The following is a 25,277-nucleotide window of genomic DNA, read 5'->3' on the forward strand; positions in this document are numbered from 1 at the left end:
GCCCTGACAGGCACCTCCGTTTCCACCCAGAGACCACAGGCTGTCACAGCAGTGACGAGAACTGGGGGTGTCAGCCCTCCTCTAACTGCTTTACATGCAGCACCTTATTTAATCCTTCCAGGAACCCTGACAGACGGGCACCTCAAGGGACTTACCAGGTCGCACAACTGTCCAGCTATGAAGCAGGGGTCCAACGCAGGTGGCCTGGGGTGGAAGCCAGAACTTCTCCGAGGCACCTTCCCAGGTCAGACAGCCCCGCTCCATCACCCCCTTCTCCACCTGGAGGATCTGAGGCGGACCCCGGGGCCAGCTTATCTGTCTCTGTGGTGGTGAGCGTTAATGTGTTCAGGGCCGAGTCGGGCAGCAGGAGGACCCAGGAGGTGGGGGGTGGGCGGGAGGCAGCTGCCACCCCTGGGGAGGAGGACAGAAGGGGCAGGGCTCCCGGGGCTTGTTTGCAAAGAAGGAGGAGAGAGCCAGCAGAGGATGTGGCTGTGATACTCGGCCTTGAGCCGACGGAGGCACTAGGTCCCGGAAGAGTGGTTTCTGGAGAATTCCAGCTGCTAAAACAGATCGGGCTCCTCCAAATCAGAGACACTCGGGTGGAGACTGAGCCTTTAGGAGCTGCCTGCGGCACTTTGATGAACCTCATCAGGACCGCAGGAGACCTGATGATTCCACCACTTGGAGGCAGTGGTGAGGCGAAGACCAAGGCTCAAACCTCCCAACTGCAACTTTGAGACCCTTCATCAGAGCTCTTGATCCTTCATAAAACTCTCATCTAGGCTGTTAACAAAAATTTTGTTTCCACCCAATTTTAATTCATTACAAGCTACGTTTCCAGTCTCTTCTCCCAATAAAAGACGCTGCAGCAGCTTTTGTGCTCACTCCAGCATTCACTCCCGTCAATCAAGAAAGGAGAAGGTGGATCCTTCCTGGCAGTCTGGTGGTTAAGACTCCCCACTTCCAATGCACGGGGCTCGGGTTCCATCCCTAGTCAGGGAACTAAGATCCCACTTGCCAATAAATAAATAAACAAATAGATAAATACAATCCATAAAAAAAGAAAGAAAGGAAAAGGTACCACTGGGACCCACCCCCTTCCCACATGTGAGTCAGTGAGATCAGTGCTCAGGAAAACTCTGCTGCTCTCTGCCATCAAAACAAACACTTTCAAAAGCAACCAAGAGTCAGGCCTAGAATGGGATTTTAAAGATTAAAACCTTTATGCCTTTAAAGATTTATGCCTTTAACTCTAAGTATGCTGTTTTAACAATAAAACAAACACAAAATGGAGGGTTTTCGGAACCTGTAACATATTAACACTTCCTCCGCCACCTATGCCCTCCCTGAGCAGCTGATTCTCTAAAGACATTTCAAAGAGCAAGAGACAGACACGCCATGTTTATGAGTGGAGGTCTCATAAACCCAGAGCAAATATTTACAGCTGATTCATAAACTTCTTAAACCCATAAACACTTTATCAAGGAAACTCTGACGGCCTCTTTTCTCCGCATCGGAAATGGTCAGAGGCATCTCCCCACGATGTCATGCAAGCAGACTGTGAAAAGCTACTAAGGAAGTGTCACAGCTCAGAAGAAGGCGGGAGTGTTCTTTAGTGGCGATCCAATTCTAGAACACAGAGAGCTGTGTATGTGACTGGAATCGTTCATGTTAACTAGAAAAAGAATACTCCAAGTGGGAGTGCAAACGACTTTACGGTGAAAAATGGAATCAACACAGGACTCATTACCTTTTTTTAAGTCATCAGATCTTGGGTTGTATGTAACAAGCTGAAATAAGACTAATCTTGCATAGGAGAATATTAAACCTGTCATCCGCACCCAGTCAAGGAATAGAGAATCAGCAGGTTCACGATGAATGAAATCTTACAGGGCACCTTCTCGTGCGCTAGATATTATTTTTTAAGTGGATAGAGAAAGGAGGAAGACATTCAATCTTTGTCATTTTAACTGCTGATAGTCGGTTGGTAGGATCACAAGGTTTAGAAAATGTTTGCACTGTGAGTACATTAAACAGACACAAGGTACTGATAAAACTCAGAAAGGACTAGCCAACATCAATCCTAGGTCTGAGTTCACAGCTGCAAGATTACACCTGGGGGGGCGGGGGCGGGGACGGGACAGGGCCGGAGGACAGACACCGGAACACAAGGTCCTCGAGGGTGTCCTGGCCACCCAAACCCCAGAGGGCCAGAGAGACTTTCCAGAAAAAACTAAACACCCCACCGCCTAGCTAGGGGAGGCAACAAGTATTCAAAAGACACTTTAAAAAGGGGAAGAGGAGAAATATTATTAAGTCACATTGAAAAAGTCCCCAGCTGGAAGAGTAAGAGATCCAGATTTTCCTACTAAGAATGTTGACTCCTTTCCTTCCCAAACAGAAGAGCCCATGGGACTCTGGTTAAATACTCCTAGTTCCAAAAAAAAAAAAAATCAAGCCCACGTTTCCAGTGTAATTCTTTTACTCGGTGGCTTGCCCCGTCTAAATGTGCAATGCCACTTTATCTGCAGACTTCATCAGCAAATTACATTTAGCTGGCCTGGAAAAAGAATGTCAAGGAATCTACTGATCACTATGTCAGCACACTATTTTGCTTGCTTTTATCACCAGCAAGCAAATTGCAATTGGAGAAACCGAGCACTCCAGGAATCCAATCCCGGTCCCCTTCCTTCTCTGTGCCCTGTAACGGGGTCACCCAGGCTGTCTACCGGCGAGGCCTCGGCGCCCCCCAGGAGGAGGAGGAATTTTACATGCTGCCGATTTCACTGACAGGACGCGAGTGTCAGTCACGGACCCCAACACTCTTTGAGCCTCCCTTAGGCAAAGAGGCAAAAGTGAAAAATAAAAAAGCTGTTCATACGAGTCATTTGTTTTAAGCTGAAGTTTCTAGTGCAGCAAAGTGGACCATCATTCAAGGAATCGCAGCAGCTGGGGGTGAGGGGGCGGACCTCAGCAGCACCAGATGCGCACACCCCCAGGGCAACCACATTAGACTCCATCCTACGGCCCCAAAACTTTGGCAGAGAAGAGCCCGAGTATAGCTGCTTCTCAGGCAGATGCAGTTGTATGTCACATGACACATGGGGACCGGAGAGGGACGGGGGACAAGTGGAGGAGAGGACAAGAAGGGATCTGAGGTGCGCCTGGTCCCATAAAGTGTGGGGTGGTAGGGGCAGGGGAAGTGTGCTCACAGGAACACGTATGTATGAGGGTAACTTCTCCCTGCACCGAAAGGCAGGGACAGCCCAGCGTTTCAGAGCCTCGGGATGCTTGAGATGAAATCCTGGCTGGAACACAAGAGCCAAGTGACTTGTCATCCGATGTTTCCTCAACTATAAAATGGGGCTAATAAAAGCAGCTGTCTCACTGGGCTGCAGAAGGATGAAGGGACCCAACACGTGGGAAGTACTTAAGAGAGTGCCTGTCACACAGTTGGAACTCAGGACCACAAACCTCTCCTCGCGCACCTGCCAGCCAACTTAGAAGCAGCTGCAGGCTGTCTGTGCCTTCTCTGGTTCATGCAACACACGAATCTCATCTGGAAACTTCTGGGGAAAAGAACCTTGGCACCAAGATGCCATCCAGCCCTAGGCACGTCACAGCGGGTCCCAGAACCAAACAGCCCCACAACCGATTCCAGAACGGAAACTATTTTACTGATGAACCGGTTAAAAGGAAACTCCTAGGGACAATAAACTACTTGAAGACTCATACTTGAGTCTGTTAACATCTCAATGTTCCAAACTAGATTCGAGTTTCTACAAGTCGGCCTCTGCTCGCCACGAAGGTTTAGATCCTACCTTAAATCTGTTTCCTCTCTAGGAAATCCATCTTTGTGGCACCTTCTAAATGCCTCCTCACTACACAAGGACATAGGGAAATTCCAAGGAGAAAGGACAGGTTAGGCATATAGGGAAAAAGAAAAAGTGAGTCAGGACCAAGATCTGAAAAACGTTAGGATCATTTAGAGGTAATTTAGAGCTACTATTTCTACTAAAGCTCTTAACACCTTGAGGCAGGCTGCCCCACACAAGAGCAAGAACTAACCACGTGTGTCGGATAAGTTTTCCCCACTGCACACATCCCCCCACTGAAGATGTGCCAAACCTGACGCTCATGCTTCCCCCGTCATGGAATCGCCCCAAAAGAAAGTCAGTACAAATAATATTCCCGACACCATGTTATCATTAATGGCTTCAGGATCTACTCATGCTTGAGTTATACCGCAGCTGCAAGAAAATGAAAACTCAACACACGGTTGGCTTTGAAACAGCTTTGAAAACACACTGCTGAAAACAACGCAGTAACAGGCATCAGATGTGTGCCCGACAAAAATACATTAAAAGCTCAGTGACTCCAAAAGTGGGAAGATAACCTCACTTAGCAAATGTAATAAAGACTTTTTTAAAGTATAGTTGTACTTAAATAAAAGTAGAATAATTAGGATGAACCTTCAGCTATGAGGCTATGCTGTCTCTGAAAGAGAATTTCCACATTTCCATTGGGAGACACAGGCTCAGCTCTCCTTTTAGGAGAAGTTTTCTCACTCCTACTTTATGTACAGAAAAACACAAGTGGGGAGAACTAAGCCATTTTTGAAACAGGTACTAACATCTTTCAACATAGTTAGGCAATTATTTCAGGGTTTTCCAGATTTTTTTTGCAGATAATTCCAGGTACAGATATTATTTGAGAAACATAATCTAAGAAACTCAATGATATCAAGCAATCTGTAATCCTGTCATTGCCTGGTCTCATCAAAATGCAAAGACACATCTCATAACTTTTGGATGGGGGTCAAATCGCCCAGTGAGTTAATGCTCTTTCTGTTTACATGAATTCACCACAGCAAACGTTTACGATTCAGAGTGCTGAGTTGTCCTTGTATAATTTGCTGTTATGAAAATAATGCAATCCTTTCTTTTTTAAAAATTATCTTTTTAAAATAAACTATCATGTAAGTAGTTAGTAGTTACATTTATAAATTCTTTGGTTAAACATGAAATTCAATCAAAGATTGCTTTTTGATTTGTTTGGGATTTCTTACAAGGAGAAATATTTTAGTGCAAATTCACATGACCTAAATACTTTTACATCATGCACTTTTCTGAAAGATTCCTTCCAGGTTTTCAAAAGGTCTTAGGGGGAGTTCGCTGGCAGTCCGGTGGTTAGGACTTAGCGTTTTTACTTCCGTGGTCTGGGTTCAATCCCTGGTGGGGGAACTAAGACCACACAAGCCTCAACGTGCAGCCAAAAAAAAAAAAGAAAGGGTCTTGGGAAGGGGCATCCGATGCTTGGGCAGATCCTCTTGCCCTCTCTTTCCAGGCACATGGGGGAAAATTTTATTTTCCCCACCTCCCTTGCAGTGGCAGGAACACGCCAACTGGAGGTGGAGTCAAGATTGCTATTAGGAGGACGCAGAATTCGCGTCTCCTCACAACTAGGGCACCTACCAGGCACCAGTGCGGGACCACGGACACCTAAGGGGACGGGAAGAGCCCTCAGTCACCAGGTAGGATGTGGGGCCTCGGGCGAGTGAAGGGGGAGGAGAAGTGGAGGCGGGACGGGACTGGCGCCCCCGAAGAGCGGCTGAGGGAGGGGAAGGGATCCCATGCCCGAAGCGGGGAACTGGGGAACCCTTGGGAGGGCAGAGGATCAAAAGGGAGTGTGGCCAGGTTTCCCCGGCCCACTTGGGCCCCCAGGAACCTGCTGAGATGCCGGGCCTCTGCCCACCGAGGCCCCCTCCAGCCACGTGGGTCCGGAGGGAGTGGGAGGGAGGGAAGGGGGAGCAGAAGTAAAGGCTGGAAACCCGGACCGGCACCCCTGAGGGGCGGCTGGGGGAGGAGAGGGGCTCCTACACCCAGCGGGACCCACCCACGGTTAGGGGTCCAGCGGCGACAGGGGAGACCCTGGGGAAGACAGTGGAGGAGGGCCGTGAAGGAACGGAAGGGAACGGGGCCAGTGCTTTCCGTGTCCACTTAGGCACCGGGGAGCCTATTGGGCTCCCAGGCCTAATCCTCTGCCCTCGGAGCCTCCCTCCTGCCGCACCCCTACACCCCCACCCAGAGCCCCACCTCTACACCCTGAGACCCCCTCCAATGCGATGGGCCTAAACGCCAACCACACACCCTCGCCCAGGGCCCTACCTCCAAACTCAGGCAACCCACACTCCAGAGCCTCTCCTTTCCACATGCTGCCTCTCCCCTTCCGCACAGGTCCTAAGCGGAGGCCGAGCCCCAAGTCGCCCCGCTTAGGCCCCACCCCCAGGGCCTTTTCCAGCTCTGAGGGTCCTGAGCCAAGGCCCCGCCCCATGCTCCAACGCCACCCCCACACGCATAGGTCCAGCCCCACCCTAAACCCCGCCCCTGCCTAAGTTCCACCCCTGCCTAAACTCCGCCCCCATAGCCAAGGCTTTTTTTCTTTTCTTTTCTTCTTTCCTCTTTTATTTATTTATTTATTTATTTTTACATCTTTATTGGAGTATAATTGCTTTACAATGGTGTGTTAGTTTCTGCTTTATAACAAAGTGAATCAGTTATACATATACATATGTTCCCATATCTCTTCCCTCTTGCATCTCCCTCCCTCCCACCCTCCCTATCCCACCCCTCTAGGTGGTCACAAACCACCGAGCTGATCTCCCTGTGCTATGCGGCTGCTTCCCACTAGCTATCTATTTTACGTTTGGTAGTGTATATATGTCCATGCTACTCTCTCGCTTTGTCACAGCTTACCCTTCCCCCTCCCCATGTCCTCAAGTACATTCTCTAGTAGGTCTGTGTCTTTATTCCTGTCTTACCCCTAGGTTCTTCATGACATTTTTTTTTTCTTAAATTCCATATACATGTATTAGCATATGGTATTTGTCTTTCTCTTTCTGACTTACTTCACTCTGTATGACAGACTCTAGGTCCATCCACCTCATTACAAATAGCTCAATTTCGTTTCTTTTTATGGCTGAGTAATATTCCATTGTATATATGTGCCACATCTTCTTTATCCATTCATCCGATGATGGACACTTAGGTTGTTTCCATCTCCAGGCTATTGTAAATAGAGCTGCAATGAACATTTTGGTACATGACTCTTTTTGAATTATGGTTTTCTCAGGGTATATGCCCAGTAGTGGGATTGCTGGGTCATATGGTAGTTCTATTTGTAGTTTTTTAAGGAACCTTCATACTGTTCTCCATAGTGGCTGTACCAATTCACATTCCCACCAGCAGTGCAAGAGTGTTCCCTTTTCTTCATACCCTCCCCAGCATTTACTGTTTCTAGATTTTTTGATGATGGCCATTCTGACTGGTGTGAGATTATATCTCATTGTAGTTTTGATTTGCATTTCTCTAATGATTAATGATGTTGAGCATTCTTTCATGTGTTTGTTGGCAGTCTGTATATCTTCTTTGGAGAAATGTCTATTTAGGTCTTCTGCCCATTTTTGGATTGGGTTGCTTTTTTGTTATTGAGCTGCATAAGCTGCTTATAAATTTTGGAGATTAATCCTTTGTCAGTTGCTTCATTTGCAAATATTTTCTCCCATTCTGAGGGTTGTCTTTTTGTCTTGTTTATGGTTTCCTTTGCTGTGCAAAAGCTTTTAAGTTTCTTTAGGTCCCATTTGTTTATTTTTGTTTTTATTTCTGTTTCTCTAGGAGGTAGGTCAAAAAGGATCTTGGGGTGATTTATGTCATAGAGTGTTCTGCCTATGTTTCCTCTAAGAGTTTGATAGTTTCTGGCCTTACATTTAGGTCTTTAATCCATTTTTGAGCTTATTTTTGTGTATGGTGTTAGGGAGTGATCTAATCTCATACTTTTACATGCACCTGTCCAGTTTTCCCGGCACCACTTATGGAAGAGGCTGTCCTTTCTCCAATTTGAAAGAAAAAGGAGAAGTAACAACTGACACTGCAGAAATACAAAGGATCATGGGACATTACTACAAGCAACTATATGCCAATAAAATGGACAACCTGGAAGAAATGGACAAATTCTTAGAAAAGAACAACCTCCTGAGACTGAACCAGGAAGAAATAGAAAACATAAACAGACCAATCACAAGCACTGAAATTGAAACTGATTAAAAATCTTCCAACAAACAAAAGCCCAGGACCAGATGGCTTCACAGGCGAATTCTATCGAACATTTAGGGAAGAGCTAACACCTATCCTTCTCAAACTCTTCCAAAATATAGCAGAGGGAGGAACACTCCCAAACTCATTCTACGAGGCCACCATCACCCTGATACAAAAACCAGACAGAGATGTCACAAAAAAAGAAAACTACAAGCCAATATCACTGATGAACATAGATGCAAAAATCCTCAACAAAATACTAGCAAACAGAACCCAACAGCACATTAAAAGGATCAAACACCATGATCAAGTGGGGTTCATCCCAGGAATGCAAGGATTCTTCAATATACGCAAATCAATCAATGTGATACACCATATTAACAAATTGAAGGATAAAAACCATATAAACATCTCAATGGATGCAGAAAAAGCTTTCGACAAAATTCAACACCATTTAATGATAAAAACTCTCCAGAAAGTAGGCATAGAGGGAACTTACCTCAACATAATAAAGGCCATATATGACAAACCCACAGCCCACGTCATTCTCAATGGTGAAAAACTGAAACCATTTCCACTAAGATCAGGAACAAGACAAGGTTGCCCACTCTCACCACTATTATTCAACATAGTTTTGGAATTTTTAGCCACAGCAATCAGAGAAGAAAAGGAAATAAAAGGAATCAAAATAAGAAAAGAAGAAGTAAAACTGTCACTGTTTGCAGGTGACATGGTACTGTACATAGAGAATCCCAAAGATGCTACCAGAAAACTAGTAGAACTAATCAATGAATTTGGTAAAGTAGCAGGATACAAAATTAATGCACAGAAATCTCTTGCATTCCTATACACTAATGATGAAAAATCTGGAAGAGAAATTAAGGAAACACTCCCATTTACCACTGCAACAGAAACAATAAAATACCTAGGAATAAACCTACCTAAGGAGAAAAAAGACCTGTATGCAGAAAACTATAAGACACTAATGAAAGAAATTAAAGATGATACAAATAGATGGAGATATATACCATGTTCTTGGATTGGAAGAATCAACATTGTGAAAATGACTATACTACCCAAAGCAATCTACAGATTCAATGCAATCCCTATTAAACTACCAATGGCATTTTTCACAGAACTAGAACAAAAAAATTCACAATCTGTATGGAAACAAAAAAGAGCCCGAATAGCCAAAGCAATCTTGAGAAAGAAAAACGGAGCTGGAGGAATCAGGCTTCCGGACTTCAGACTATGCTACAAAGCTACAGTAATCAAGACAGTATGGTACTGGCACAAAAACAGAAAGACAGATCAATGGAACAGGATAGAAAGCCCAGAGATAAACCCATGCACATATGGTCACCTTATCTTTGATAAAGGGGGCAAGAGTATACAATGGAGAAAAGACAGTCTCTTCAATAAGTGGTGCTGGGAAAACTGGACAACTAAATGTAAAAGAATGAAATTAGAGCACTTCCTAACACCATACACAAAAATAAACTCAAAATGGATTACAGACCTAAATGTAAAGCTAGACACTATAAAACTCTTAGAGGAAGACATAGGCAGAACACTCTATGACATAAATCACAGCAAGATCCTTTTTGACCCACCTCCTAGAGAAATGGAAATAAAAACAAACAAATGGGACCTAAAGAAACTTAAAAGCTTTTGCACAGCAAAGGAAACCATAAACAAGACAAAAAGACAACCCTCAGAATGGGAGAAAATATTTGCAAATAAAGCAACTGATAAAGGATTAATCTCCAAAATATATTGAGCTCATGAAGCTCAATATCAAAAAAACAAACAACCCATCCAAAAATGGGCAGAAGACCTAAACAGACGTTGCTCTAAAGAAGATATACAGATTGCCAACAAACACATGAAAAGATACTCAACATGACTAATCATTAGAGAAATACAAATCAGAACTACAGTGAAGTATCACCTCACACTGGTCAGAATGGCCAACATCAAAAAAACTACAAACAATAAATGCTGGAGAGGGTGTGGAGAAGAGGGAACCCTCTTGCACTGTTGGTGGGAATGTAAATTGATACAGCCACTATGGAGAACAGTATGGAGGTTCCTTAAAAAACTAAAAATACAACTACCATTAAGACCCAGCAATCCCACTATTGGGCATATACCCTGAGAAAACCATAATTCAAAAAGAGTTATGTACCACAATGTTCACTGCAGCACTATTTACAATAGCCAGAACATGAAAGCAACCTAAGTGCCCATCGACAGATGAATGGATAAAGAAGATGCGGCACATATATACAATGGAATATTACTCAGCCATAAAAAGAAACAAAATTGAGTTATTTGTAGTGAGGTGGATGGACCTAGAGTCTGTCGTACAGAGTGAAATAAGTCAGAAAGAGAAAAACAAATACCATATGCTAACACATATATATGGAATCTAAAAAAAAAAAAAATGGTCCTGATGAACCTAGGGGCAGGACAGGAATAAAGACACAGATGTAGAGAATGTACTTGAGGACATGGGGAGGGAGAACGGTAAGCTGGGACGAAGTGAGAGAGTAACATTGACATATATACACTACCACATGTAAAATAGATAGCTAGTGGGAAGCAGCGGCACAGGACAGGGAGATCAGCTCGGTGCTTTGTGACCACCTAGGGGGTGGGATAAGGAGAGTGGGAGGGAGACGCAAGAGAGAGGGGATATGGGGATATACGTATGCATATAGCTGATTTACTTTGTTATACAGCAGAAAATAACACAACACTGTAAAACAATTATATTCCAATAAAGATGTTAAAAAAAAAAAAGAAACACGCAACTGATTCTGGTCAAGAGGTTCTGAGCAAAAGCCTCTTCTGTGCTAGAGTATTTAATTGCTGATTCAAGACCCTGCAGCCCTGCTCATCCCCTACAGGGACAAACCTTGAAGCACCATGTTGAGATGGCAGCCCTATAAGAGGGTGTGGAATGACTCGTGGGACAGAGCATCCACTGACTGTGCTCCAACAGTGTGAACCGTTTATAAACATTTACTGCATTAAGCCATGGAGTTTTTTTCTTTTTATTGGAGTATAGTTGATTTACAATGTTGTGTTAGTTTCTGCTGTACAGCAAAGTGACTCCGTTATACATATATATATTCTTTTTCAGATTCTTTTCCATTATGGTTTATTACAGGATACTGAATATAGTTCTCTGTGCTATAGAGTAGGTCCTTGTTGTTTATCTGTTTTATATATAGTAGTGTGTATCTGTTAATCCCAAACTCCTAATTTATCCCTCCCCCTCTTTCCCCTTTGGTAACCACAAGTTTGTTTTCTGTGTCTTTGAGTGTTTCTATTTTGTAAATAAGTTCATTTGTACTATTTTTAATGCTACATACAAGTGATATCATATGATATTTGTTTTTCTCTGACTTACTTTACTTAGTATGATAATCTTCAGGTCCACCCATGTTGCTGCAAATGGCATTATTTCATTCTTTTTTATGGCTGAGTAATATTCCACTGTATATTTGTAACACATTTCCTTTACCCATTCATCTGTCAATGGACATTTAGGTTGCTTCCACATCTTGGCAATTGTAAGTAGTGCTGCTGTGAACATTAGGGTGCATGTATCTTTTCGAATTATAGTTTTGTCCGGATATATAGCCAGGAGTGGGATTGCAGGATCATAAAGCCATTGAGTTTTTGAAGTGATGGGTCACCTCACTATAATGTAGCCCACTGTGCCCAGTATTTCTAACCAAATTTTGCATAACTTTCGAGCTGCTATATGCTTATAAACGTGCCCACAAATCCCAGGAACAGGCAGTATGTGAGGTCTAGAACGCTGCCCCAATATTTTCTAAACATTTTCAGGAAGATATTGGTCAAGACGTCAAAAGGCCAAATGCATTTAGAAAACAAAATCGCACCTGAATCAAGATCTCCGTTGCGGTCAGCTGAGCTCTGATGTTTTTCCAAGGGTGAAGACGAAGGGTCCCGCATGCTAGAAGCTGACACACTGTTCTCCATTCTTAACAACTATGGATCGTCCTCTCTTAATTCATCCTGAAGGAAGAGTTACCTAAGGGCAACCAGCAACAACAGAAATCAGGGCACTGTCATTGTATTCACTCGTTTTTCAACTCTCCAAAAATAACGGTGTCCCATCAGGGCTGCTGCCACCTCATGACAACAGGCAAAATGCAATGTCATGTAACAGAAAATACCAGGACTGAAGACTAAAGAGCACATATCTACACACCGTCAACAAGGTCACGGCACAGAAGCATCCACTTTCTACAGGTCATCATCACCCCTAAGATGGACACTTTTTCACCAATAAATAGAATCGATGTGCCAACCTCCAATCTACCTTGGCAGCGCTGGCAAGACACTCCACCACCCTGCTTCTCCCTCCTCTCTCGTTGGATGCTGTGAAGCAGGAACACGCCCCCACCCCAGCATCCCCACACACAGGTAAGGTGTCCGCGGTCTCACAGGTGATTCGTTACCAAAACCAGTTAAAGAATCAATGCTTGCAAATAACGTGCTTTTTGACCAACTGGACTTTTCCTGTAGTAACATGGCTATTTCACACTTACATTCTGATAGAGTGAGTGAGAAAACGGGTAAAATTATAGCCGGTTCTCACCGAACCCTATGATCTAGTTTGTGTACATCACAGCCCGTGAAATACCCAGACACAGTCATTACCAAGGGTCAGCCACTCAGGACTGGTTTGCCAAAATAAGGACCTGATTCCTGCATTTCACTCTGCAGGTGGGAGTAGGCACTGCAGGGTTTCATTCCAGGAAGGGAAATGATCAGATTTGTTTCAGAAAAATCATCTGGGCAGCTGCATGCCAGACAGATGGACAGACAAGGGGAGGCTGAATGGAAACAGACTAAAAACAGAAACGTGCCAACTGGTAGGGCATCCCATGATTAAGACCAAAACTGAGAAATTACTACATAGTAGTCTGTAGCTCTTAATCCCCTACCCCATCCCCTCTCCCCACTGGAAACCACTGGTTTGTTCTCTACATCTGTTAATCTCCTTCTGTTTTGTTATATCACTTTGTCTATTATATTTTTTTAGATTCCATATATAAGTGATAACATACAGTATTTGTCTTTCTCTGTCTGACATACTTCACTAAGCATAATACCCTCCAGGTCCACCCATGTTGTTGCAAATAGCAAAATATCATTCTTTTTCATGGCTGAGTAATATTCCATTATATATCTATTTTAAAGCCATATGTGGCTAGCAGCTTCCATAGTGAACAGCTAGACCACTGCCTAAGCAGGCAGGAGTTTATTGTATTTGAGTTTGGAACATGTCCTAAATCATCACCAATTCTTGGCTCTCTTGAAGGTTGTAGTACAGCGAGCTAGTTAAAAGAGAAAATAGGAATTTTAAAACCTAAGGAACTTCAAAAGGAGACTGAGCAGTTTCTCCATAATATTCCACAAATCTTTCATCACAATCTTCCTAATGTAGTAGGCTTTCAGTGAATGTGCTGGTTTTCATCAATTTCAAAAGAGAAATAGTCTTAGCAGCTAAGTTATGTTATACTATTATTGCTTTTTTCATTCATTTACAAATTCAAGAAAATCATGTCACCTCAAAATGTAACCAGGCAGAAAGTTTTTCTTCAAGGAAAAATCTATAAACCTATTAGTAAATCAGTCAAGCCCTTATTAAAGGAGGAAAAAAGTTTACTTTTTTCAAGTTTTTAAGATTCCTATTGATTCAACTCTATCCATCCGCCTCTAACTAGATACTATAAAAAGGTAATCGGTGACTATAAAATAAGATCAATTTAAATGCACCAGACCCATCATTTTAAATAGAAGTCAAAAGCAACGACAGAAATACCAAAACCCCACATTATTCTGTAAGGGCAAGTGGCAAGGCTCTGTCTACCCCCAGGTTGCAAAAATGTATTTATTTTGGCAAATGACACGTCACCGTTCGCTTCCTTGGCAATGTTTACTTTTTGCCTTCCCAAAAAAGGTACACAACTTTGTACTCTCTTTAGAAGCCTTGCAAAATAAAATTACAAAGGAACAAAGTAAAATCACTTGTAATTCTAACACCCAGGGATAATCTCTTTTATTTTTATAGTATCTCCTCCTGATAGCTTCTCTGTGGGTTTCTTTTTTTTTTTACTTCATATGGAATTTAGAATTTTAATTCATTTTCCATTTAAACATCACATAGAAAGCATTTTCCCCACATCATTAAAATTCTTTGAAAACCTGACTTGAAATGATTGTATGACTTTTATTATAATATGAACAGGTTGTTTATTTACCATTCCCCTACTGCTGGCCATTAAGTTGTTTTTTTTATTTTTCACCATTATGAACACTGTACTATGCGTTCTCACATACCTCACATCCTTCCCACATTTTAACTTTGTTGGTATTTTTTATGGATTTTTAAGAGCTCTACGTATCTTATCCCACAAAACTCTTGCAGATATTTTCCCCAATTCTCCCTTTAGTGGGTCCTTCTGATATATGTACGGAACGTGAGCTGTTTTTTTTAACTTAGTCCAATCCATAATTCACGTTATTTCTTCTAAAAACTGTATTCCTAAAATGTTCTCCCCCATTGTAAGATACCAGAAGTTTAACTTCCCTAGGGTTTCAAGTTTTACATTTTTAACCTATGTCCCCATATGTTTATGCTCAAATACTTTGTGCGGTGCAGTTCTGAGCTGACCACCTCCCGCAGTTAATAATCCATTCCTACCCCATTGGGTTTTTAATACCCTATCTTTACCATCCATGAAATTCTTACATGTACAAGACTGTGTTTCTATGCACCAAACTTTCCTTTAATTTTGAGAAAAGTCAGCAAAATAGGAACTATGACTGTTTATACATTCCCCCATCCTTAGTTCAGCAATCACTGAACTTGGGGCCATTTAAGGTAGGTTTATAAAGGGGTGACAAAGGTTTTGCACGTCCTGGGAACCCAGACTCATGGCTTGATCATCACACGGCATTCTACTGTGCACAGAATGTACCAGAACCTGCATACAGGTAAAAATGACCGTGCACCAGAGGCTGTTAAGCATCTCCCACCCCAAATTTCCATTTCCTCCTTTGTGTGCAGGGAGGACTAACTAGTTAACCAAAATAAACACTGCCGGGCCATCCTCGAAGTTGCATGTGGTCGCACCACTCTGTTCTGGCCAGTGGGAAGTTTGCGGAGCGAATGAGTTCAACCAGAAGGTCACACGCTTTGGAGGAGGGGTGGGCCTTTACCAGTCACCCCCAGAGCCACCTGAGATCACGCAGAGAAAGGCCCCACGGATGGCAGAGCTTGGTTCTGCCATCAGCTGCAGACGATTACTTCAAGAGAAATAAGCTTCTATCCTGTTTGCACGGCTCTATCTGAGGGTCCCTGATACACAGCCAATCCCAGATCTCAACAAATACACCCGAGAAGGACCACGCCCCTTTGTAATAAGCTTGTCATTAGGATGCTTGGATTGTACTCTAGAACTCAGAGTGTTCTCTAAGTTTTTCATCAATGATGCCAAAGGCTGCCTCTGGTTTATTCTGCACTACCACCCCCGGAAAAGTCACAGTTCACATTAAGTTCTGACCAAGGTGCTTAAACCTCGAGGAGAATGAGGTCTGTAGGAAATGAAAAAGGATCCCCACGCAGCAGGGACTCACCCCCATGAGCCTAACTTCTAAAGAAGTCGGGGGTCAGCATTGCCTTTAATGTCATCGACTATTCAGTGGTTCTCAAAATTTAAGGAAGAGCAGAATCTCCTGGGTCGGGGGGGGGGGGCGTATCACAACTCAGACTGCTGGGCCCCCTGCCCAGAGCTTCTGCTTCAGTAGATCTGGGATAATGCCTAGTCATCTGGTACCTCTAATCAGGTGATGCTGACTGCTGCTGGTCCAAGGACCACATCCTAAGAACCACTGCTTTATTAAAGGAAGGTTTTTGCCTGGGTTGTTTAGAGAGAGAAAAATAGTTCCTCATCAAAATGTATCTATCCTAAGTACAGTAGAGAACATAATATTTCTGCAGTCATTTAAATGTGGGGAGAGGAAGGTTGGGTTTTGTAGAAATGGTTTTGCATTAAATAACGTGCATTAGTTTTGCATTATAAATCATTTTCCTTATAGAATACCTGTTCTCTGAATGCCATTGTTTTGCAAAGTCAAGATTTGCTTTACCATCTGCCTGAAGTCAGGTGAGCTTGTTGTCCGTAAAAGTTCGACAAGAATTACAGTACCAAGAACTTATTGTGTTGATTGTTCATGGCAGATCCATTCTCTTCGTGCAGCAATGTATCTGGACAAATTCTTTTTCCCAGCCTCAGTTTTCTCAAGAGTCGAGAGGAGATTGGATCACATCATCTCTAGGAACTCTTTGTGTTAGGTCCCTCATTCCTAGCAGATATTTTCCCCAGCTTTATTGAGATATAATAGACTAGCAGATGATTTTTTATATCAGTTATGTCTGCATATAATTTCAAAAGCCAAATATTCTACAAGGCTTGTACATGATATACCCCTCCCCCCCCAAAAAAAAGAAACAGCAGTCTCCTGCCCTTCTCCTCCTTGAGGCAATCACTTCCAACTCTATTAGCGGATTGTTTTGGCATTCATCTCATCTCTGAATAACAGCTTACTTATTAATTGTTCAGTTTTTGTCTTTACCAGGTGATACTCTACCACTCACATCACCTCTCTCTCTCTTTTCATATATATGTGTGTGTGTGTATACATATATATATACACATCCTCCTAATAGGTATGATCCCATTACTATGGCTCTAAAAAGACATTACAGCAGATCCATGTGGTGTACTATGATTACTTTTCCTTTCTCACCCAAGTTTTCCCTGGAGTTAATGATGGCCTTGTTTCTTCCATGACCTTAGCTTTCTACATACTTTTCACCCTTTCAAAGCCAATTTTTCCATTCACTGTCTAAATCTCTCGATAAACTGAGATATATAGGTATTTTCTTAATTTCATCTTGAAGTAATTTCTACCAAGGCTTTCTGTTCTGCTCTAATCTAGACTAACTGCCTTCTATGCCTGGTAGCAGGTGTTATCCTGAGATCTTGCTTCACTTCTTTTATGAGATTCTCCTCTTATTCTGTGTCCCAGGTCTTCCTCACTTGGTTTTCTCCCACCTTTTCCTGTAGCACATTCTTCAAAAGGTTCCTAAGAAAAGATTTAGTAGAAACATGTGCAGTCTTGCATAAAAATGTCTTTAACCTGTTCTCACGTTTTAACCCATAGTTTAGGTGGGTAAAAAATATTCTTTACCATATGATCCAGCCATCCCACTCCTCAAGCATATATCTGGAAAAGACAAAACTCTAATTTGGAAAAGATACATGCACCCCAATGTTGAAGCAGCCTAAATGTCCATGGACAGATGAATGGATAATGGAGATGTGGTACATATATACAATGGAATACTACTCAGCCACAAAAAAGAAAATGAAATTATGCCATTTGCAGCAACATGAATGGACCCAGTGACTATCATACTATATGAAGTAAGTCAGGAAGAGAAAGGAAAATATCATATGATATCACTTATATGTGCAATTTTAAAAAACGATGCAAATGAACTTATTTACAAAACAGAAACAGACTCACAGACATAGAAAAAAAACTTACGGTTATCAAAAGGGAAGCAGGGGGAGAGATAAATTAGGCGTTTGGGATTAACAGATACACACTACTATATACAAAATAGATAAACCACAAGGACCTACTGTATAGCACAGGGAACTATAGTCAATATCCTGTGATAATCTATAATGGAAAAGAATCTTCAAATATATATAAATATATATATGAATCGCTTTGCTGTACACCTGAAACTAACACAACATTGTAATCACCTAGATGTCAGTTAAAAATCCTAAACTGGAAAACATCCTCTCTTAGAATTCTGAGGGTTCCCCACATTGTCTTCTAGCTTCCACTGTTGAGAAGTCTGGTCCCATCCTAACGACCAGATCCTCTGATGTTCTGAAATTTCACAGTGAGGTACCAAATGGTGATCTGCTTGTGGCTTGGGGGCTCTGAATGACTTCCTTCAAGATTGGAAACTAGTCTTCAGTTCCAGGATATTTCCCGGAATTACTGCCAATTTCCTCCCCTCCGTTTTCTCTGTTCTTTCATTCTAATATTCATTCCAATGTTGAATCTCATTAATCTCCCTCATTTTCCCTTTTATGCCCCTTTACTCTTTAATCTACCATCTAGGGTATTTCCTTGAATTCCTCTTCTAGCTCTTCTATGGAGTTTTACAATCTAATTTCAAGAGGCTCTTTTTAACTCTTTGAATATTCCCTTTTTCCATCCTACCTTGTTCCATAGATGTAAAATCTTCTATTATATCCCTGAGACCATTCATGATTTTTTTTTGTAAGATGTTTCTTCTCTCCTTTGTAAGAGCAGGTATTTTTCTCCCTTGGTTAGTTTTGGTCTCTACTGTTTTATATTAGCTGCCTACCTCAGAAGTCTGGTAATACTTTGTGGTTTCTCACGTTTATGAGTGGGGAATGAAAAGGCTGACTGACATCTCAGTGCGCAGGGGTGAAGACTGTACACCTTGGGAACCACTGCACAGAGACCCAGCTGCATCCTTCCCAAAGGAAACCCCAATGTGTCTTTGAGTCTTTGCTCTTAGGTTGGTCAAATTACACAGAAGAGGATTCTCCCATATGCTAACACGAGGGCTGGGAGGGGGTCTCCCGCCTCCTGACACTGGTTTAGAAGGGAACATCTCAGAAACACAGTCATTTCCTTCCCTGCAGTGTAGGCTCTGAGAAACAAGATCTCCCTCCTAAATCCACAACACTAAAAAGCTGTGCAGCCCCAATTTCAGATCTCCAGACGTGTGTCAATAAATTTTCTCCTTTCCCTAAGCTAGTGCTAGTACCCCATTTTTCTCCTTGATTTCTTTATTAGACGTGATACATGTTAAAATATCATTGTACAACTAGACTTTGAAACCAAAATTCTCAAAGTTCAGGTGAAAAAGTGAAACTTTACATTGGATTAATGAAGATACCTTAGCATTAGAAATCATTCTTCTCTCCATTCATTGAAAGGCAAGGTCCAAAGGCGTACTACTCAGAAGGACTCACTCCAGTGAGCATTATTATAATAGCAATAAAAGAAATGTCGCATTTCTTTTCAGTTACCCAATTATCCAGTCCTTTCAAAGGGACCTGCCTTAAACTAGTTCGAGGAACGGGCAATTTTCCTACCGATGAACATGCTTACAATTTCAAGCTTGCTACTCAGAAACGGGAAAAAAATGTGTGCAGTTGTTTTGTTTTTTATGTGACTCTGAAGAGAGACTCTTCCCCAAACTGAAAATTAAAAGTGAAGGCCTAAACTAAAAGCTTATGGAATTCCAGACATATTCTAGCTGCCCTTGGAAATCTAGCATGTCTAAATCACAGAGAAAACTGCCTCATTTCACACTCCAGGAATTTCAAAATGAGCACAGGACACCTAATCTGAGCTAAGACCTTTGCAAACATTTCCATCAAAATGGAAAATCTCAGAGGATTCGGAAGGATGCAAAACCCACGTTGTGACCAAAACCTGATCTCTGAAAATCACTGCTTCCATTTCCCTAAGAAGCAACATGCAAATAACAGCCTGGAATCAGAGTATCTGCAAGTCCCATATTTGTAAATGGCTCTGAAGATGCAAAGAGGGGTTAAGCGCCCAGGCACTTATCAAGGAAGGCTCCCTTCTCTTTACACGCACCCTGTCACGCAGATCACTCTGTTAACAATGCAGGATGAAGCCCAGCTCTCCCCACTCTCACCAGCCAACACAGCCTCTCTCAGAAGAGACAGGCCTTCCCGATTCCATCATCAAGGGAGACGAACTGATTCTCTGGGGCGCAAGGTTCATGGAATTTTGCCATCTACCATATGCTCAGAGCTTGATTTACCTTGATTAGGACCACAATCTCCTGGCCATTTTGCAATTGGTTTTCATCGGGTTTTCACTCTAAATAGATTGAAATCTGACGCAAACTGCTGCCCCAGCATAAGAAATGCTAAGTTTTCACATCCCGATTCATACCTCCGTCCTAGGAAATAAGAGATGTAGGGGATACGAGGAGGTTGAGGAAGAAATACCAGGGCTGGCGGTGGCCTACAGATTCCCACAATAGCAAATTGTGTCCTCTGATTCATGGTTTTAACTGTCACCTCTTAACCTCCCAACCAAACGTCAAGTGTATCACTCCAGACGGAGCAAAATCGGTCGTTCAGAAGCGGGCATGAGAAAAATGAGAAAATGAGCCTTCCAAGTTACTCGCTCGAGAGAAGAGAACACCTAATCCAACTGCAGACGAGCTGTGCCCCATCCTGGAAGTTCATTTACTTATTTATTAACTATTTACCTATCAATTATTTATGTATGATTCACTACTTATTTACTGTCAAGACGGCGGAGGCCTTGAAAGGCCCAGTTAAATCTACTATAAATCAGTCTTTGCATCAAGGTAGTGATACAGGTTTCTTACACCAGAAATTTACTTCCAAGCCACAGAGGTAAACACCAACCTTAGGTTAGCTTATGACTGACATGAAGTACCTGACACAGAAGAGCCTGGCTGTGGGACCTTATCAAAGAAGCATGATGTTTCAGAATTAACGCAGACATTTAGTGCTAACATCTTGGACAAACTCCAAACATAGAATTTCCCCGTCACCTACAAATATTAAGAGGAATGAATTCGAGCAGAGATTCAAGGCTGTAACAAAGCTAAGTAACCTCATATTCTCCAGGAGAATTGCATCTCACATCACACACGTGTGCATGAGTCATTTTAGGGAAGCTAGCCCATGTGTTGTATGCACAGTCATGAGAACTCAAGAAGTAAAGAAACCTTACAAAGGACCCTTCTGTAAGCTAGACATGCATAGATAACATCTAATCATCAGTATCTAATTTTCTGAGGGGATTTTTATGAATCAGATGACTTCGAGCAAGACAGACGCAGAGCAGTGATGCTTTGGGGCTACCACGCGGTCATCCTGCCATCAACTAAGACACCGACGATGAAGAGTACCGATCAGGACTCTGCAAGCCCACCTCTGAAGGATGCGGCCAGAGAGTCACCACGGCCTGCAGGGTTCTGCAACGGAGCTGAGGATTCCTAAAAGAACTGAAGAGCATTTCAGGTGCTGACTTTAAGCCATAGCTACGTATGCATAAAACTGGGCACCAATCACATGGTATCAGTGATATCATTTAAATGCAGAAAGGAAATGTACAAGAGTAAGAAGGTAGTAAATAATAAGATAGTAGTAAGTGGAGCCCATCCAACTGCAAATCATTATGCAAAGTCAAGAAAAACACCCTCATTTACTTTGGTTATAAAGAACTTGGGAAAGGTAACAAACCCTACCGAAGACTGCAGAAGATCTGGTTTTACCCCATAATGTAACCATCACTTAGCAGAATGTACTCTTGGCCTTTTTAACTGCAACAACAAGCAACACTGTTTTCATCTGCAAAACACAGAGACTGTTCTAGAAGCCTCCTAAAGTCTCCCCTCCCACTCAAACATTTCAGGAAATCTGGGTTTTCCCAGACCTTCCTGGTTAAAAGTGTATGTAGTAGGAGAGAACAATATAGCATCCGCTCCAATGGAATAAAGGCTCAAAAAAGGAAACAGTCACCATGGTCTAAACTGGATCTCAAAAGCTTTTGTAAAAGAGCGGGGGTCGGGTCCCCAATGCCCAGCTGGCTACTCAAAGTGTGCAATCTGCTACACTGCCCAAAGCCGCTCTAGTTCACAGTGCAGGGATGAAAAGGGGAAGAGGGAAGTCTGCATTTTGAAGCTGGCTGGGAAGAATAAAGCATATTTAAGTTAAAGTTTTAAAGACAATAAATGACAAGGACCCAAACTCAAGGCTCCAAACATTCTGTTACCACTGAGCCACTCTCTGGCCTCCAAGCAGAACATCAAAAAACACAGACAACCAGGGCTGGTAGGTTTGATTCCAGAGTTGGCTGTTTTTAGTAACAGTGCCGTGGACTGCTGGAGACCAAGGTAGAAGGGAGCAGAGAAAAACAGGTTGCTCCATAACCATCAGCCTTTATTAAAATGATGGCATCCGGGGGGTGGGATGAACTGGGAGACAGGGATTGACATATATACCCGAATACGTATAAAATAGGTATAAGAACCTGCTCTATAGCACAGGGAACTCCACTTTGCTGTACAGTAAAAACTAACACAACATTGTAAAACAACTCTACGCCAACAAAAAGTAAATAAATAAATGATGGCTTCCAGCTGTTCACATCTCCTTCCCTGAAATCAGGGGAGCACATCTGGCAGGGGTTCAATCCATTAGGCGTGTGGCCCTGAAGGATCTGGGTAATTGTCAGCTTCAGTATGAAGCATCATCAGCTATGTTCTGCATAACTTTCTTTTCTGTTTCATTAGCACACTGAGGCGAATGCTGCTTGGAAGACTCTGGGCCTGGCTGACAGACCCCTCCCAGAACTCTACTCAGCTAGAAGAGCCCTCTCCCTGTCACCTGCCACTGGATAAATATCTGAAAAATCAGCCCCCACAACACAAAAAAACAAAAATCAAAAAACCTGGGAGGTAAGTCTCTCCAACACACATCTTTTTATCTTCTGGGGCTTTAAAAAGCCTCTTCTTAATTAGGCCACGTGGAAAATTAAGGCTGAGAACTGAGAATAAGATGGACAAAGACAAAATATGCAGGATGAGGTCTGCAGCATTCAAAAAGGACCAAAATCAGGCTGACTGGTCAGTGGAAATCTTAGCAAATCGATCTGGGCAAAACGAGCAAAACAGCGTCCAACCATTAGCCTGCAACAAACAGCTAGAGGTTGGGGTAGTGATTTTACATCTGTGGTGTGTATGTTTACAAATAAAAGATGATGCATTATGAAAGGATAACTATGGGGCTTCCCTGGTGGCGCAGTGGTTGAGAGTCCGCCTGCCGACGCAGGGGACACGGGTTCGTGCCCCGGTCCGGGAAGATCCCACGTGCCGCGGAGCGGCTGTGCCCGTGAGCCATGGCCGCTGAGCCTGCGCGTCCGGAGCCTGTGCTCCGCAACGGGAGAGGCCACAACAGTGAGAGGCCCGCGTACCGCAAAAAAAAAATAATAATAATAACTATGATTAGAAACAGATGAACTTTAACCTAGTGAGTTAATATCAACCATGATGTTAATTAAGAAAACAAGTGGGATGCCTGGAACAGTAAACATCTGCACTCTGGATCTCTTAACATCATCTTCAAGACCTCTGTCCTCCAGTTCACAACGACACAGGTTAACTCTCTCCAGATAAACCCTCACCTCCCCCCACAGCCCCCCCCCCCCGTACCTTCATTCTAAGGCTGCCCTTGTCCACTTCCCTGCCCTTAGAAAGGCAGTGTCTTCCCTACAGAAATGTACGCAAACACCAGAGGAATCCGACCGGAATTGTGGCACTGTGCTTTCCCCTCCACCCCCCTAGATTTTCCTACCACTCCACTCTTTTTGTTGTTGTTGTTGTTATTGGCCGAGAGACATGCAGGATCTTGTAGTTCCCAGACCAGGGATCGAACCCGCGGCCCCTGCAGTGGAAGCAGAGTCTTACCCACTGGACCAAGGTCACATGAAAAGCTCTGAACCAGAACTGGGGTTTCTAAATTCCCAAGACTGGTTCATTCTAACCATCTGGCCATAGTGTATTCACACCATCTTTAGGGCACTTTCTAAAATAATGCCAAAGCCACTTTCTATGAAAATCCAGCTACTTTGAGTTGGCAGAACTTGACTTTTAAGGAAGTGAAATCAACTTCCACTCACATAGGGTAAGTGGAGCTGGCTTTGAGCTGTCAGCTTCAAGTGTGACGTCAACTCACCCCTGGAGGAGCCTGCAAGGAGCTGATGACCCAGGAGCAAAGAGAAGCAGAGTTGACCTAGACGTCCCAGGGAGAACAGCTTTGGGGTTTTATCTTCAGTTTCATACCACAGAAGAAAATAATCCAATAAAACATCAAGAACTTCAGTAGAATCTAGGAGACTGTGCTCACGAGTGGCCAATACTACTTAGAAGGGAAAATTCATACTTCCTTCCCCAGCTTTCCATGCTGTCTGATTTCAACTCTCCACTACTTCTACATTTTTAAACTTATTCTCACCCTCATTAGTGGGTAGTGTCTTTCAGAGAGGAGGGGGGAAGAAAGCAGACTTATATTAAAGCCAATTTTTTTATTTTGGCCGCGCCACGTGGCTTGTGGGACCTTAGTTCCCTGACCAGAAATTGAACCCAGGCCACGGCAGGGAAAGCACCGAGTCCTAACCACTGGACCACCAGGGAATTCCCAATTATTTTTTAAATCAAGATGAAGTTTCAGAAATTCAACACTTTCCAAAGCTTTAATGGTCAAATCACGTGACTATGAACAACATTCTTTCCCAACCCAGGAACACCGCGTAATTTCACTTCACAATTTAAAAACAGTGACTTAAGCTCTGTTCTCCCATGACTGTCTGAACTGAATGCAAAAGGAAAATGCTCTAGTCTTACTGTTTCAATAAAATATTTTAAAAAAACAAACCTATTTGTGTGGCCCTGTATAACCTCCCCAAAGCCTCAATAAATTACCGATAAAGATACCAGCACTCACCTATAATGATTAAATAAGCTATTGTACTTAAATTGCTAGGCTGTGTCTCACACATAGCAGATAATCAATACACACAGTTTCAAGACAGTTTAAGACTAGGATTCAAATCCTCACTCTCTCTCTTGCTCGGACTTGCTAGCAAATGACTCAGGCTCCCTTTCCATCTCCCCATGTGCAAAATGGAGGTGACAACACTCATGAAATCGAGGATATACAAATACAAACAATTCGAAGAGTGGCTGGCAAATAGTAGATGCTTAAATAAGTAGTTACTATTTTTTTTAATATTAGTCTGAGTAAACAGATAATTCCAAATCAGAGTAATCCCACAACCCTTTCAAATCCAAATGTGTGTTTTTTCAGTGAGCATCTGTTTGAATTATCTTTTGCATGAGACTTCGTAGGAACTTGCGCTTGGAATTTCAGATGCTCGTATTGTAGCTGAAAGTGATTGAGTTCATAATTCAGTTTTGAATGAAACAGAAAAAAAACA

The 25,277-nt window shown here is 42.7% G+C and overlaps 1 protein-coding gene across 1 annotated transcript in view; it reads right to left on the reverse strand.

Moving 5' to 3' along the window:
• The window catches only part of SFMBT2 (Scm like with four mbt domains 2), a 208,357-nt gene that overhangs the window by 176,430 nt on the left and 6,650 nt on the right, over positions 1-25,277 (reverse strand). The window contains exon 2 of the mRNA XM_060159924.1: positions 12,011-12,162. Coding sequence (XP_060015907.1) covers positions 12,011-12,110 — 100 coding nt within the window. The 5' untranslated portion in view covers positions 12,111-12,162. The remainder of the gene's footprint in view (positions 1-12,010; positions 12,163-25,277) is intronic.

The sequence above is a fragment of the Lagenorhynchus albirostris genome, chromosome 1, assembly GCF_949774975.1.
Source record: "Lagenorhynchus albirostris chromosome 1, mLagAlb1.1, whole genome shotgun sequence".
Classification (NCBI taxonomy): Eukaryota; Metazoa; Chordata; class Mammalia; order Artiodactyla; family Delphinidae; genus Lagenorhynchus; species Lagenorhynchus albirostris.